The 17,122-nt window shown below is 32.0% G+C and overlaps 1 protein-coding gene across 1 annotated transcript in view; it reads right to left on the bottom strand.

Moving 5' to 3' along the window:
- Window positions 1–17,122, bottom strand: part of LOC129229912 (calcium-dependent secretion activator 1-like) — a 168,923-nt gene that overhangs the window by 62,235 nt on the left and 89,566 nt on the right. Inside the window, exons 18-19 of the mRNA XM_054864293.1 lie at window positions 10,612–10,674; window positions 8,664–8,773 (exon numbers count right to left, since the gene is read on the bottom strand). Coding sequence (XP_054720268.1) covers window positions 8,664–8,773; window positions 10,612–10,674 — 173 coding nt within the window. The remainder of the gene's footprint in view (window positions 1–8,663; window positions 8,774–10,611; window positions 10,675–17,122) is intronic.

The following is a 17,122-nucleotide window of genomic DNA, read 5'->3' as shown; positions in this document are numbered from 1 at the left end:
AAATGAAATGTATAAATGGGTTAAGCTTTTGCAAGGAAAGTAAGACAAGGGGTCACTGTTTTAAGCTGTTCAAATCTCAGGCTAACTTGGAAATTAGGAAAAATTACATCTTTAGTAGTGTCGTGGGCACTTGGAACTGTTTACATGAAGAGGTGGTAACGAGCAAGGGGGTGGATAGCTTTAAGAGGGTCATTGATCTTTATTGAGGGCAGAATTAATTGACTAGGACCAGCCTGGCTGAGCCCAGAGCCCGTTGCTGGTTGTCACATTGGTATTTGTCTCTATTTGTATAAAACAAGAAATACTTTTGGGATCGTCAAAAGGTTTGAAATAAAGTTTTGAAAAAGGGGACAAAAACCCTACTGTATCTTTAAAGATAACACAATATTTTTTCCTGGGAGACTGAGGCAAAGGAAAAAATATTTAACCACCTTAAATTGACTTATGAGAACAATGAAAACTGCACTTTTTCTAAAGTGACTCAATTGCAAATGATTTTTGACAGTTCACTGTAAAATGATTCATCTATAAATGAAGACTTGTGGAAGCCTTTGAAAATGAAAGGAAAGTCGGTAAAGGGAAAAGCCAGAATCGCAACACAAGGACACACTCACCGATCGAAATGCCTGTAGGACCAGGTTTAAGGCAACATCAAGAATGGAGGGAAGAGCAGGGTAAAGAAGATAGATAGAAAAAGAAAACACAATATACATTAGTACATTAAATTACAACAATGAACATTTCAAAATGTTGTTAAGGCATGCAAAAAGAAAAGATAACTTTCATTCCCAGCAAGACAACAACCATGCAACATCCAAAACCATTGAACACCAACAGAAATGGAAAACAATGAAACCTACCTCTTACTTACAAAGTGTTTTAAAAGTTTCTTTGCCAACATGAATACTGAGAAATATACAGTTTATGTATTTCTTCCATACATAATTTTACAGTGTAACTAACCATAAGTACAAAAAAAAAAAAAAAAATCTTTAACATCACAAACAAATTTAAACACCTTTCTTGAATGAACCATTAAATATAATAATTTTTACCAAAACAATTATGACGAGTTTGCTAAACCAAAGTTGGAAGTAAAGTTATGGATAATTTGAAATAGCAGAATACAAATAAAAAAGTGTTAATTAACAAAAACTATATTTTTCAAGTCCAGAATTTCATTCACAAATAGAAAAAATTCGTTTAAATATACTATATTAGCAAAAATACCCATCATTGCCTGGGTCAGTAATAATTATGAGAAACAATCGTTACTTTCATTTGGTTTCTGTTTTAAACGAAAGAACTCAAAATACACCTGCTTGGACATGATTAAAATTCGAGCTTCTTCCTTACCCATAAAAGTAAAATAGCAATAAGTATAAAGAACAAAATAGTATTCATTTAGAAACGAAAGCACATTTAAGCATATGCAAATTTGAAATTTTACAAAATATGAAATAAAACTTCACTTGTTTAAAAAAAGATATATTGAATTTTTTTGACATTTTTAGACATTGAATTTTTTTGAACAAGAAGTCTTGAAACCTTCTCTATATGAGACAGTGAGAAACAAAGGGATGTAAATGGACATTTTCAAGTTTCGAGTAAAACGACTATAAAGATAACTTCCTAGGTTGGCTTTTATTGAATTCTTTTCTAAATCATGCTGTGTCTATATGGCTATTGAAGTACAAACTGTTTTTAAAAAATGTAGTCTCCCTTAATCCCCCTATACTTGTTTTAGTTATTTTAGGAACTTTCAATTATTGTGGGTTCTTAGAGTGACTTAAAATGTTACCAAATTTGTGGTAATTGTTTTGGGACACCTCGGATAATGCACCCCTCCCTATTTTGTAAAAATGTCTGTTACTAATTTTCAATAAAGAGATATTGTCACCACATGCTCAGATACTTTTGGTAACCATAAAATGAAGCTAAACATTTTCATCCTAAATGTTCTCAAAATAAACAGTAAAGGCGGATTTTAGTTGGCGGATTATTTTACATTTTAACAAAAGTTTTAACGATTCCTTTAATGGCGATATTTTGGTTACAAGGTGAAAACCGAGAAACAGTATTACGTAGTCTTTAGTTTCAGACACAGAGAACGTTGAAAAACTGCCAAACGCCTCAGCTATTGAAATTTTTTCGCAAAAAGTTTGGCCAGATTCTTACTGGTCGATTGGATGAGTAAGTGTCCAATCAGCACAAATAAATTAAAAAAAAAAAAACATGAATTGCATTTAAGTTCCATTAAAATGTTAAATAATCAGCCAAATCCATTTATTATTTACCAATCTTGTGGGAAAACATTACTTTAAGATTTGATCTGTGAAAAACCTAGAACAGTCAGAATGGTTTTGATTAACTTAAAATTACCAAAGATTCAAATTTCATCGTTTGGAGGGGAGTTGATAAAAGAAATCAAGATCAATAATGATCAAAGTGTTGAAAAGTATGATTCTGGTTAAAAGACATATAAACATGGCTTTTGAATCTTGTAGTTTCTAAACTGTATCTGAATAAATTGTATCAATTTAAAATTATTTATTTTAGATGCAGTATAAACACAACTTCTTAAAAAGATATTACTGTCAGTTATGCTTCCAAACACTACTGTACAGCCATACAGAAAAGTAGTATTTTTTCTTTTGGCTTATCGGTCAAAATAAAAAAGAACCAATTCTATATTAGCTACCAGTTTGTTTCGCACTCTTGGCTTCCTTAACAGGTTTTCCATCTCCAGCTCAGTCACTTTCCTATGCCGGGCTGATGAGTGCTAATAAGCATGAAACAGCAGTCCTCGGCTGGAAATGACTGAGCTGGAGGTGTATTTCATGTATTTCTGCTTTAGTCCTGGCTAATGGGCGGTAATTTACTGAACATATTTTGTAATATTAGGGCTAGTGATTTTTCGAACTTAGAGCTCCAAAAACACAATTCTGAACAATTTTTGATGATTTTTGAGTATTTGTGGGCTTTTCCCTAAAATTTACAAATATTTGATGAAAAAATTAACATCTTTATTTATAACATATATGAAAGCTGGTATTAAGTTGGTACAAGTAAAACCAAAAAAACTCTTGAAAAGAATCATTGGTGAGTCCAGATCAAAATCTAATTTTGATGTAATTTACTTCGATAAATACTTTTTTATAATCAGCAAATTATTTATTCGTGTTCTTGGTTTGATCAATATGAATAACCAATTCAGCTTTAACTGTTTGGTTTTATCTAGTGGGATAACATTTTACGAGATAAATATTTGGATTTTTAACATTTCCATTTTTGAAAAGTTTTTGGTTGGTTAACGTTTCACAAATATTAGAAACAGATTCATTGCTTCTGTTTTAATTAGTATTATGAATAGCCCTCTGAATGTTCTGTTCATTAATATGTAAAAAATTCAAGTATGTATTATGCACTGATGTTATAACTTGATTTTTCTGCGTGTATGGTCGGCGGGGGGGGGGGGGGGGGGGGGGGCGAAAGAAAACCTTCGCCCCGAGCACCGTCAGCTCTTCAGATGGCCCTGTCTGAAGAAAGATATTTCTGTATTGGAAAGGGTTCAAAGGGGGGCTACTAGATCTGTAAAGGGACTTTCAGATTTAGATTATGATACCAGACTTAAAAGGCTTAACATGTATAGCCTGGAGCAGAGGAGAGTCAGAGGAGATATGATTCAAGTGTTTAAATTTATCAAAATGAAAGATGTTAATGGGTTAAGTTTTTGCACGGAAAGCAGGACGAGGGGTCATTGTTTTAAGCTATTCAAATCTCAGGCCAACCTGGAAATGAGGAAAAACTACTACTTTAGTAGGGTCATAGGCACTTGGAACCGCTAACCGGAAGAGGGGATAATGAGCAAGGGGGTGGATGGCTTTAAGAGGGTCATTGATCTTCATTAGGACTAATTAATTGACTAGGACCAGCCTAGCTGGGCTGAGAGCCTGTTGCTGTTTGTCACATTTGTATTTGTATTTATTTGTAAACACAAAACAGTTATTTACAATCTGCAATATTGCGTGCATAAAACTTAGTCAATCTAAACAACTATTTTAAGCAAATGTCTTAATCTAAGTAATGCTTACATGGTATAGTATAAAATTTTAGCAGCATAGTTTGAAATGATGGAGAAAAAGTCTTTCCAGGATTATTGTACTATCCAGCCTTTACTATTACAATTTTTTCTTACACCACAGACTTTTGAGGCATATGTGAAGTTCCAAACCTTCTTAATTTCTCCCTCTCCTCTTCACTCAAAATAATGTCCATGAAATAGGCAAACTTTTGTACAGAAAATAAATATAGGGGTAGCCAATCAAAATTATGTAAGAAGCTTAAAGAATAAAGCTCATTTAAAAATTATAAAAAGTATTTTAGACGCTGGTAAAGATACAGGAAAGTGACTCGGAATGAATCACAGCAGAAATCCTTGATATGCATTCTGAAATGCTTTTTAATACATTTCAGAAAATTTTTTGGACGGCAGAAAAAAGCTCATAAAAATCAAATAGGTCCTCTGGGAGATGTGGATGGCAATACAGATCAAAATTACCGAGATATAGCTGATATTCCAACCCAAGCATTTGTTGTTGTTGTTGGGTCTAATGAAGTGCGAAAGGTTTAGATGCCTCCAAAAGTCTTGATAAAAAGATTTGCTAATTCTGGAATAATATGTATAGCCTGGAGCAAAGGAGAGTCAGAGGAGGCATATCAAAATGAAAGATGTTAACAGGTTAAGTTTTTGCACAGAAAGCAGGACGAGGGGTCATCGTTTTATGCTGTTCAAATCTCAGGCTAACCTGGAAATTAGAAAAAATTCCTTCTTTAGTAGAGTCGTGGGCATTTGGAACAGTTTACCTGAAGAGGTGGTAATGAGCACAGGGGTGGATAGCTTTAAGAGGGCCATTGATCTTCATTGAGGACTAATAAATTGACAAGGACCAGCCTAGCAGGGCCCAGAGCCTGTTGCTGGTTGTCACACTTGTATTGTATTTATTTATTTGTATAAAACCGATTGAACAGTTTAGCCTTGGAGCATGTTCACAAGGAGAGGAATTTTTTTGTAGACAATATTATAAATTTATTCTGTGATAAGAAGAACCCCCGACTTTCTGTGAAAAATTGGTCTTAATGTTACAAATAAAAGTTAATTTTTTGATTAGTATAGAGTCTGTATTTACTCTTCATTTGAACATAAAATGGTTTCCTTTGTTTCAGAATCGCTGAAATATATGGGGTAAACGATATTTCAATTCCCCCAATTTTCAAAATTTTCGATTCCTGCTGCCCCTTTGGGAAGGGTCTAGATCCAACACTGCTGACCACATTAATGTAAGTACTTGACTTTTTTTTTCCTTTTTTGCATACTGACAGTGCGTGTGACAGAATTACAGTAGAAATTAGAAGAAAAAAATAGCTACTACAATTTTTAAAACTCTTACTCAAATATAGATTTTTAGTTTGCCATATTTTTGTGATGACTCAAATCATTTTTTTAAAAATTTATGAGAAATAACACATAATTCAATTAACTATTAACAAAATAGGCACTCAAAGGCATCGTTTTGAACAATTTAAGCAATATACATGTACTAATAAATTAACCACAATTAAACATAGCTACAAAGAAATATAAAAGAGATCCTATAATTTTCTTGTTTAATAATTTTGAACTGCATAATATTATAGATTTTAAAAGTAAGAATAATGATGCAACGTCACACAAAATGCTTCACGAGACAGGACCCACAAGTTGGAAACCCCTGCTTTAGAGCTTTGAAGTTGGTTCCCAAAACTTTATTTTGTGTTCGAAATGGGCTAACCGATGGAAAACAAATAGTTGTTAGAGATAATTAGTCTAAGTAAACTGATGTCTTAGTTGCTGTTTTACAAGGTTCAATTCTTGGGCTATCATTGCTAATTAAACTTATGTATGGTGTTAGTAGCAGACTTTTTGAAAACACTAATATGTTTGCTGATGATAACAAAGATATGGAATTGTTGACAGTGAAGTTCAAGTAAAATAGTTCCATTAAGAACTTGTTGCTGGCTAACCATCTCTAAGTAAGCAATTACTCAAGTAGCATCAACTCATAGGATTTTGCTCGGTCAATCATCGACTCCTCCTACTAAACTCATTGCGTAAACGCACGCTGATATCGTTGCAATCAGCATTCGAGAACCGGTTTTCGATGAGCTGTTTTTCATGGAAAAACGAAATCGTAACGATCTAATTTTCCGATTAGAATTTGCCAGTCAAAATTTCATCGGAAAAAGAGATCGTAACGATCAAATTTTCCGATGAAAATTTGCCGAGCTACATTTCATCGGAAAAAAAGTAGGTGGTTTAAATTTTCCGATAAAAATTTTCCCAATCTAAAATTTTTGGAAATCTCCCAACTGTTAAAATATGATAAGTTTTATTATTCGAATATCCGACCATTTATCAAACGTAAGGTTATACGGATCAACATTCAGGGTTGAGAATCGGAGAAAAAAATGACTGAGACTTGGACTCCAAATCCGACTCCTGGATTTTGGAAGAATATTTACTCCGACTTGCTGAAAAATCAATTCAAATTCAACTCTATGATACCAACCCTGATTACCTCACTGGAATTGCAAACAAAATGAGACTCCAACTCTTGAATGATTTCTCTCTATCTCCAAAACAATTATTCTACTCCGTTCAATTTGACTCCCAAAATTACCGACTCCGACTCGGTTTGCGGGCAAAATGATAGACTCCGACTCTTCACTAACTGGCGCCACAAGCCTATTCACTGAATAAAATTCTCACTTTCCGTTCAGAAATCTGTCATGGCCTTGGCCCCGATAGATGGCGCCACAAATGATTTTCCATTTAACACAGTATTTTCCTCCTTGGAAAGAATATTATTTATCTAGTGATTAGCATATGAAGCTCGTATTCCAGAGGCCTAGGATTCGATTTCGGGCATAAGCAAGTTAGATTAAACTCATGTATCACGTTTATCCGAAGTTAGAAACTAAATGAACAAGTTATTTTAAAAAAATTAAAAGATATTAAATAATTGTTCCAAATGACGTCATCCGAAAATATCCGTTCTCAAAGCTTTCAAGATGGCGGAAGGGTCACGTAATCATCCAAGATGGCAGACCCCCTTCCCACTGTTAAATTGTTTTTCTCCTGCTGGTACCTATATCGCGGCTTTTACTACTTCTCATCGTATTTTCATCCAAAATTCATCGCCTCGGAACAGCATTGCTGGTATATTGCTTCAAATCTCATCGGTATAGGGAGCAAAATTCATCGGATTTCGATGATCGGATTCTACTATTGCCGAAGAGACATATTGGAGAAATTTCCGATGAAAACTCATCGGAATCCGATCATCGGCCGATCAAAGTTTGATCGGATTTCGATGAATGCCCGATGAGTTGACGCTACTCGGGTAAGTGGGGCATCATTGAAACTTGAAAAATCAAGTGTTTCACTTAGTCATTGACATATAAATATGGTAGCTGTTATATACAGCGATCAATTACACAATTGTTGTTTTGGATGCATTGAAGTTAAAATGTTTTAAGTTTACTTATCTGTGTTTTATCTCAAATGATAAAGTCAGCAAAAAATGCTTAGATATATAAACATAACTATCAGGATTAATTCAAAGGAATTTCCACACACAGAAGAAATTCCGTTACAGAGAACAGACACACAGAGAACAGAAGTTTAGTGAGATTACATTTGGAGTAAGCTTTTCATTTTAGTCATTTTACGCGAGTACATTGTGTTTAAATGACATTTGTTTACCAATGACTAAAGGACTTAGTATAAGAATTAATTAAAATTTAAATTGGAAATTTAATAGAGCACAAACAATAAGCTGAAATTCACAAAATATATCTCAAAAACTTTAAAAGGTGAATACCATTAATTTAAAAATATAGATTTCAAACTAATGAAAACATAATTTAAAGAAATTAAATGACCTTAAACTGCATTACAATGTATATTATGAAAACTGCATCTAAAGAAGATGACTACCTGAAAATGATACAAAATTACAAAAATATATTTCATAGATTTAGAGAGCAGTTAACTTCATTTATAACAAAAGAGGAAAACACTTTATATATTTTTGTCAAACAAAATAGACTTTTCAAGAAAAAATTTAAACTTAATAGAGAGAAATCAAAATAAACAAAATTTTTTTAAAATACTCATTTATTAAATTGAAAATAATGCAACTTTAAATTTAAGAGTAATAAATATCATGCAATCTAACAAAAAAGAAAAGAACGTGGAAAATGCACAGCAAAACCTTTTTTTCCTCTGCATGACAAAAATAAAAATAAAAAGACTACCTAAGATTTAAAAAAAAAAAAAAAAAAGAAAATTGAATCTACGTTTTAAACATTAAAAGTAATAAAATAAACTCAGATAAGGATCTTAAATGCCAACATATGCTTAAACGCAAATATGTTTTACAACTATTTAAAATTCCATGCAAATCAATTTACAACTTTAAAAAGATATTGTTTCTGAAATGAAATCGTGCAAATGATTTTCTAAGTTACACTACTTATACCTATTGATATAGTAATAAGATTGTGATAGCAAAAGAAATTAAGCTTTCATTCTTTTTGATTTAGTGCAAGCAAAATCATACCTCAGCATAATTCTCATTATTCTGTTGCAGAAGATCGACACACAGCTCCGCTAAGTGAATTAAATCTTCTAACTTTTTTGAAGGAGATGCATTTTCATCCATTTCTGATTCTAAAGATACAAAATCAGAGCAAAAATAATTTTGAAATATAAACACAGAACAGAATAATCTCTGTTTGTACAAGTCTGTACAAACAAATAAATATTTTTTTAAAAAAGGCTGCACTGTACTATGCACTTTGGATAGGAGGTATAGATGTTTGCTTTAAGCAATTGTGGCAGTGAGAAGCAAAGGGATGTAATTGGCCAAAAAAGCAAATGCATCTGAAGTTCAGGTCATAACTAGGCTTTCGTTGATATTTTTAGCAGCACCTACGATGGATACTAGTTCTCTCTCCTGATTCAAAACAGAGAAGAGATTCTCCTACAATTTGTACGGGTTATCTTGAAACTTTGGCACTTATATTCCTTTGCTTCCCCCTCCCTCAATTGAACATTTTCTTCATGTTTTAACACAAAACATCTTCATGTACAAGCAATGGGGTGATTTCCTTCAGTCAAAAGTAGTACTTTTAGTCATTGAAATGGATAGAATGAGCAATAAAAAAAAAAATAACATGGATCCAGAAAATACTTTAATTTTCCCAACAGTTATTTTTAAATTAATTTTTTAAAATGTCCGATTTTTCAAACAAGGTGTGGTCTTGATGACGTCACAAATGATACACTTTGCCGCATCTTTCTACTACGTTTCCACCTAATGATAATCAAGCAGTGAATTAAAATTGCTCTCTACGCTTGCAATCAACCATATCGTTGCCAATGCATGTGAGTAAAGATGCAAATTAAATATTTTGTTCTGTGAATGGCAACATTAAATGGCATTTCATCATTTGTGATGTCACACAACAGAAGTGTAAACAATGAAAGCGCACCGATTTAAGTATTTTTTTAAAAATATTAAACTTAAATAAATTATTTAAAAAATGGTCAGACCCTATGGTTAAAAACATAGGGTCTGACCATTTTAAGCATACTCTTTCAGAAAAAAATACTTTTAAAATTTTGGAAACGACCCCATTCTTACCTCACAAAACAAAAAGTAAACTACTAGAGATTATAATGTTTTTATTTTATTACTTAAATATAAAACATCTAGCTTGATTTAACAAAAAAGTCAAAATTCATGCATTAGAATTCTAGAAAAGAAGGAACAAAGCTCATTACTCTATAGAACTATTTAACTTAGCATATTCATTATATTTAAGTTAACCTCACAATAAGAGTTTTTTCCCCAATTTTAAAACCAGTTGGATTCAAATCATTCAAGCATGGAAAAGAAGTTGATGTTATATTAATCTTCAAAACATCTTTATTCAAAGGGGGAAGAAGGGGGTTTAAACTGCAATCACATATATCAACAACAAAGAACTTTGTTTTATGTTCTAAGAAATTCTTAGTTTTAACAACTATATAATGCTTTAGCATTTAATGAAAATTTTACAGACAAACTCTTTGATCTATTATCGGGGCGGACTGGCTACTGCAAGAGGACGCCAACCTTGACTCTCAAGGGCGCAGGAAAAAAAGGGTACACAGGTTCAAGGACGCAAAAAAAAGGGGGGGGGAAACAAAACCAAGTCAAGAGGGGAGGGGAGAGGAAAAATGGGGGGAAAAAAGTTGAACAGGTTAAAGGGAGAAAAAGAAGAAGAAAAAAAAAAGAAGACGCACAGGTTCAAGGGCAAAAAAAAAAAAATAACTCCACAAATTCAAGGGTGCAAAATAACTAAAAATTGAAGGTGAACAGGTTCAAGGGCGCATTGCTCTGGGCCGGTGGGCCAGTCCGCTCCAGCCTGTTTTGTTTTTACATTTGAAAACATACTTCCATCCTGGATTTTAAAAAACCAGAAGAGTTTAAAAAGTTATACTGTTGATTTGCATCAATTTACCTTGTTCATCAGGAGGTTGCTGTTGCTGCATTTGTTGTTGCTGCTGTTTTGCAGCTTCAGTTCCTGAAAGCCGAAAGTGAAAGAGAGAAAAATCGAGCACAAGAGCAGAATAAAAACAAGAAAGTTAAAGAAAGAAAGATAAAACAAAAGCAACAGACAAGAAATTTCAGAATCACTATGCAGAAAAAACAGGAACACATCTTAGAAAAGTGCTTGATAGCTTCTATTTAGGATTTTTCGGTCAAAGCAACAGCCAGCATAAAACTGGATCGACTACAAACTATAAGTCTCAGAAACATTTCTTCTATTAACACTGGCTCAGTAAGCCTTCACTTTTATACTGCATCACATTTTATAACTTTCATAAAAGTATGTATTCTTTAAAGCAATTGATAAAACATTAAAATAATGAGTAAAATAAGACAACTTGTAAAAAAGTGTAAATATAAGCATTTATGAAGAAGTTAAAACTCAGCAAACACAGCTGTTTTGAGACTATCAAAACAAGCCCCTTATCAGTGCATAAAAAAGAAAGAGTTAGTTAAAGTAATACTTTTTTATCACATTAAATTCAAGCTATAATTTAATATAAAACAAGGCTCACTTTAATATTATGCTTTTTTTTTAAAATCAAGTCAAGGAATAATTAATGGCTAGTAATTTTTTATATTTTAACATGTAAAAGTTAGATATTTTAATGTGTAAAAGAAAAAAAAAACATGACATTTGCAAGTATTAGACAGCATCAGATTTTGGTACATTTGGAATTAAAAATAGCTTATTATTTGTTCATAATGCCAATACTTTAAATAACTCAAGTACTGTCTCACTTCGAGAAGATTTAAAATTTTGTTTATTAAAGCAATAATGTTCACATCTTTATCACTTCAAATTTCCATCTGAAATTTACATTCAACCTGTTTAATAAAAGAATATACCCAAATGTCACTCTCCCATAGATAGTTTTTGATTTAAAGCACAGTTTAATGCTTTAAAGAGAAAAGACTAATATGATATTAGTTCAGCTTGTAAGTGTCTTTTCCGATATTATATCGGAAAAGACACTTACAAGCTGAAGTATCATACAATAAGAATAGGGAATTTCACGAAGAACACATAAAAATTTTTATAACTATAAGACTATTCCATTGACTGGATTTATTTTTCAACAACTTCACAAAATTTTGGCCACTGTTTCTCATATGTGTGAAATTGCTTGATTGTGTCATAGACTTCAAATGTTAAAACTGAAATAGGAAGGGTCACCCTAAGTGCGGCCTCAAAAACTTTGTGACATGCAGAAGAAATAATTTTTTTTCAAAAATAAATAAAGAAGTTATTTCACTGCATTTGAGAATAAGTTATTTTTCACCTTTAATGCAACAAGTAGCAATTTCTCTTTAATATGATTGGAAAATACAAATTAAATAAAAAATGAAATTCCCAACTTCCTAAATTGAACTCACTCACTGATTATTTATTACTTTTTAACTTTTATCTTGTTCTGTTTCACTCAGTTTTGAATATTTTTCGAAAAGACGGAAATCCCCCAAAAGACAGAAAACTACAACCCCTAAACAGGACGCTAATATGTTAACAACACTTTCTTAGTAAGGAAAAAATAATTCTATTTGCTTATTATTTTGAGTAAAAAAACATGTTGCCAGGGGTCTGTCCAGGATTTTTCACAGGGTCCGTTTTTTGTGAAAAATCAAATAATTTTGTGAAAAATGAATTAATTTTGTAAAAAATCAAAAAATTTCGCAAAAAAAATTTTTTTTTTGTTAAAACAAAATTTTAGAATTTAGAGATGGCACAAACTGCATCAATTAAACTTAAAGTTGAGTGTTTTCCCCTTCTACGTCGAGAAAATCATTCTGGATTTTTTTTCTGATATTTGGCGGGGGGGGGGGGGGGGGGCATCGCTCTTTCAAGTATCAGTATTTATCTACCATTCTACATTATGTTAAATTATACTAGACATATTTCTGTACGGTACTTAAAATAATTGTAACAAAAATATAAATAAATAAAATAAAATTCAGAATAGGGTTCAGCATTCAACTTTTTGACCCAAGACACTCTTAAAAAGCACAGAATTTGGTTTAAAACTTCTAAATTCCGTGATTTTAACAAAAATAAAAAGATATTTCAATTGTTTACCTATAACAAAGCGTAATAATCATTAAAAATTCGAAAAATCGGATTCCCATAGCGGAGCAAAGAGATCGCAATTCTCAAAGTGAAGGCATCAAAAGTATAAAAACAGCTTGTAAAAGAAATAAATTTGTTAAAACATTTTTAAAATTGCATTTTAGAGTCCTATAATAAACATATCATTAATATCTGTGGACACAGTTGACCCAAAAAATAAAATAAAATAAACCATCTATTTAGCATTTTAAGTTTTAACAGAAAATGGAATTTTGCTTTAAAAACTTGAAATGAGAGTTCTAACAGAAATAAAGAGACTTTTCATTTATTTGCATCCTAATAAAGAGAAGTTAGCTCGAAAAAAGAACAAAATATGATTCTCATATCGGATGTTAAAAGATTGCATTTTTCAAAATGTAGACATCTAAAGAAAAAAAAAAGGTAATTAAAAGAGTTTATTTAAAGTTAATCATCCTTGTTAGCATCGAAAAATCAAAACCCATATAATTTTCTCCCAAAATAACAATTAAACATCGCACCGCACCACCGCACCGTAAAAACGCAAATATTGACAAGCTGGCAAAATGATGAGAATATTTTCTAATCAAGTCATTATAAAGGTTCAAAGCCAGACGCTAAGTGGTGATAATTTTGAAGTTGGTAACACTATCTGAAGTGATCATATTTTTTCCTCACCCTTACTATCCCTTTGCAGTTCTAAGTTCATTTCGCAGATACAGTCAAACCTCGTTATCACGACACCCGGATTTCACGACACTCCGGATGTCACGTCACTTTTTTAAAGTTCCGAACTGATGCCATATAATTTTAATGTTAAATGGCTCCGGATTTTGCGACAGTTTTTTCCGTGCAACTCTGGTTATGACGACGCTTTGAGCTGTGCAGACTGGATCGAATATTTCTTTGCAATTGAAAAATTTTCAGTAAAATAATGAAGACATCTGGAAATGTTTGTTGTAGGAACTTTGGACTCTGGCAAGAGATTTGACCAGGCATGACACCTCCAGAATGGTGGGAGGCGAGTAGATAAGTTAAGGTTTCAGACTTTGACAAGAGGGACAATAGAAAGGAATTCAAAGCAGGTGGATTGTAATACTGAACGAGGGAAACAGCAAGAGAAAGAGAAAGACCATAGCTACGTTAAGATGTAGGTGGCAAGGTGGTCACAACAAGCTTCTCCTATGAGACAAAAAGAGATAAGGGGCTCCTCATTAGATTGAAAAGGAACACACAACTCTTAAAGTGGATAAAAAAAATTAGACAGGGTTTTTTCACCTTCAAAAGACGGGGTTCAGCCGTCAAAATCTAATCAAATTGCGGACAAAAGTGAAGAGCTTTGAATTGGTTTCTTTCTTGCTGGTAATTTCGTAGAAGAAGAAGTGTGACAATTGATATTCAAAAATGTATCAAACATTTTATTGGAAAGTATTGTAGAACTGAAAAAAAAAGAAAAATAAATAATAATAACAATAAGTGAAGGGATATATATTTTTTTGAATAATTTTTGTTACATTCACTAATGATTCGAATTTACATTAGTTAAATCTAATTAAAAACATAAAGTGTTAATTTCTTCATTAAGTTTAATTTTATGGTTAACTAATGTTTAATTACGAATTTTTTAAACTATTCCGGTTATGACATCGCTCCATCTCTCCGGCTATGACGACAATTGTCAATTGTCGACAGTCCCAAACATGTCGTGATAACGAGGTTCGACTGTATATATTATTATTGTTTATTAAATCATGAGCGCTGAGAAAAGTGCTTACCAATGCTTTTTCAGAAAAGTTTACAAAAACACCGCTGCTAATTAGCTGTGATAAAACAAACAACCATTATATTTATTTGGCAGTAGCCATTATTTATCGCTTGCAGGAGCATTCCAAGAGTGCCGATTTTTTTTTCTTCAAAATTAGCCGATTTTGTATAAGCTGATCCCTCTAATTTGTCTTTAAAAAAAAGGTTCCAAAAATTATCGGTTTATACACAGAAATATGCGTTATTTTGCTTTCAGATTTGCTCTTTCAATAAACAATTTGACAGATCTGATCTTGTTTATCAGAATTTTGTGAAGGGTCCTTTCGTTTTGTTTGATCGGGATTTTGTGAAAGTTCCGTTTTGTTTGATCGGAATTTTGTGAAAGGTCCGTTTTGGTTGATCGGATTTTTGTGAAGGGTCCATTAACGGACCCAAATATCCTTTGGCCAGACCCCTGGTTGCTTTCATTTTCTTCCAATTGAATCAGCAACACAAGTACACCAAAAATGGAACAGAATTGAGGATTTCAAAAGAAACAAATTTTTATTCCTGAATAAACAAAGCTTCATTTTGCTTGCTTTTGGAAACGAATCAGTAAAGCTGCGGAGTAATCAGGCATTCAAAAAACAACATTATCTATGGCCCTCACATTCATTCAGGGGCTCCCTAGCCAAATTTTTGAAACATGTACAAATCAGTCACGTTCTGTCCACCCAAGCAAACCAAGCAGTGCTTGGAAAAAATAATTTGTTATATTTATGCTCATTAAGGACCCAAAACACGAATATCCATACTATTAAAATCTGTCTGCATCCCTCTGTCTGTCTGTCCATCTAAAGATAGATCTTCTTGAGAATTGCTGCAAATCGAGAGTTGAACGAGATACTGATCAATTCGAAATTTTCCAAGGAAAACAATAGGACCAATACTTTAATTAGCAGAGATATTAAAACAATTAACATTACATTGTTCAAGAATTTTTATTTCTTTCCTATTGCCATTTTGGATATGGATGTGCAAATATTAAAATTCTAATAATTGTTTTATAAGGAAATTTTTCGGCTGCTGTTCAAATTTCAAAACAACTTTCCATTTATAATTTTATTTTAAATTAGTTTAATGTATCTTTTATTCTAATATATTGTCGCCTCAGTAAGATATCACAGTGTTATTTCTGGGTTTAGATATCTTACTGTTGCTCTGAGGTGACGATATAAATCATATAACTACTCTTTAAAGCATTTTTTGGTTTAGAAATTTATTGTAAATTAACTTTGTTTCTCTTTTATCCTAAGCAATGATTTCTATTTCCTTCTGTTGCCATTTTACATTTGTGTTAATAAATAACATTTTAACAATTGTTTCAGTGGGACTGACGTCATCAAAACAATCAACCAGGTTAATCGGTTGCTCTATTCGGACATAACCTTTATTTATCGTCTGGCATATGAAAGTTATTTCTTTAGTTATGTTTATTCATTGCAGTGTAAGTTTATCATTACTAGCCTCATATTTTGGCAAATTTAGGATGACCGACTAATTTTGTTCATTTTGTTGGACTTTTCCCCTTTACATGGGTGAGCTTTTGAATTATAAAACTCTCTTTTTCCTTCCTGTTCAGTTAAAAGGACTTGTTATGTTAAGATTGTTTGGATTTGTTTAAATGAAACAGAGTTGAACAAAAAAGCCTGATGATTTTAACTAAATTTTAATTGGAATCTGATGACTTGGTATTAAATTAATGCTTATTGGTGTTTATTAAGTCTTGATGCTTTAGTTTCACATAATCAACTAAGCAATATGTGTCATTTTAAGTAAAAAGCTAATTGTTATTGAACATATATAAATAGTTCAGAAATACTCATAACTTGTATCATCCATAACTATTATTAACGTTAATGAGATTTTTGCCAAAAATATGTTTTCCTAGTGTTTTGCAAACCCTACATTATGCGCATTATTTTGTTCTTTAACGCGTTTGAAAATGTCAGAGTACTTACTACAAAAACATCAACTGGACATTTCTTTCATTTTTTAGGTAGCCCCTGCAATGTTGGGCATGCAGCTAGCCCATACTATTAAAAGCTATTCAGGTTTGTCTGTCTGAAGATTGAACTTTTCAAGAAATGCTACAAGTCAAGAGTCAAACCAGGTACCAATCGATTTGAAATTTTACAGATAAATCAATAAGACCAATTTCCTAACTGTACGACTTTAATTAACGGAGATATTAATTAAAGCGTTTATAACATTACGGTACTCAGGAATTTTTATTTCTTTCCTATTTCTATTTTGCATAAGGGTTTAGAAATAAATTTCTAATAACTGTTTTAAAAAGGAAGATTTTTGGCTGCTATCCAAATCTTAAAACAGCTTTTTCGCTAAGAATTTTTAATTTAAATTAGCTTCATTTCTCTTTCATTCTGACAGATAAATCCTAAAACTACTTTTTTAAGCAATTTTTTTCTTTCACAATCTTATTGTAAATTAGATTTGTTTCTCTTTTATTCTAAGCAATGATTTTTTATTTATTTCCGTTGCCACTTTGAATATGTGTCAATAAATAACAATTTAA

This window comes from Uloborus diversus, chromosome 9 (genome assembly GCF_026930045.1).
Source record: "Uloborus diversus isolate 005 chromosome 9, Udiv.v.3.1, whole genome shotgun sequence".
Lineage (NCBI taxonomy): Eukaryota > Metazoa > Arthropoda > Arachnida > Araneae > Uloboridae > Uloborus > Uloborus diversus.
Note: the sequence above shows the minus strand (reverse complement) of the source record. Positions and strands in the feature narration are given on the sequence as shown.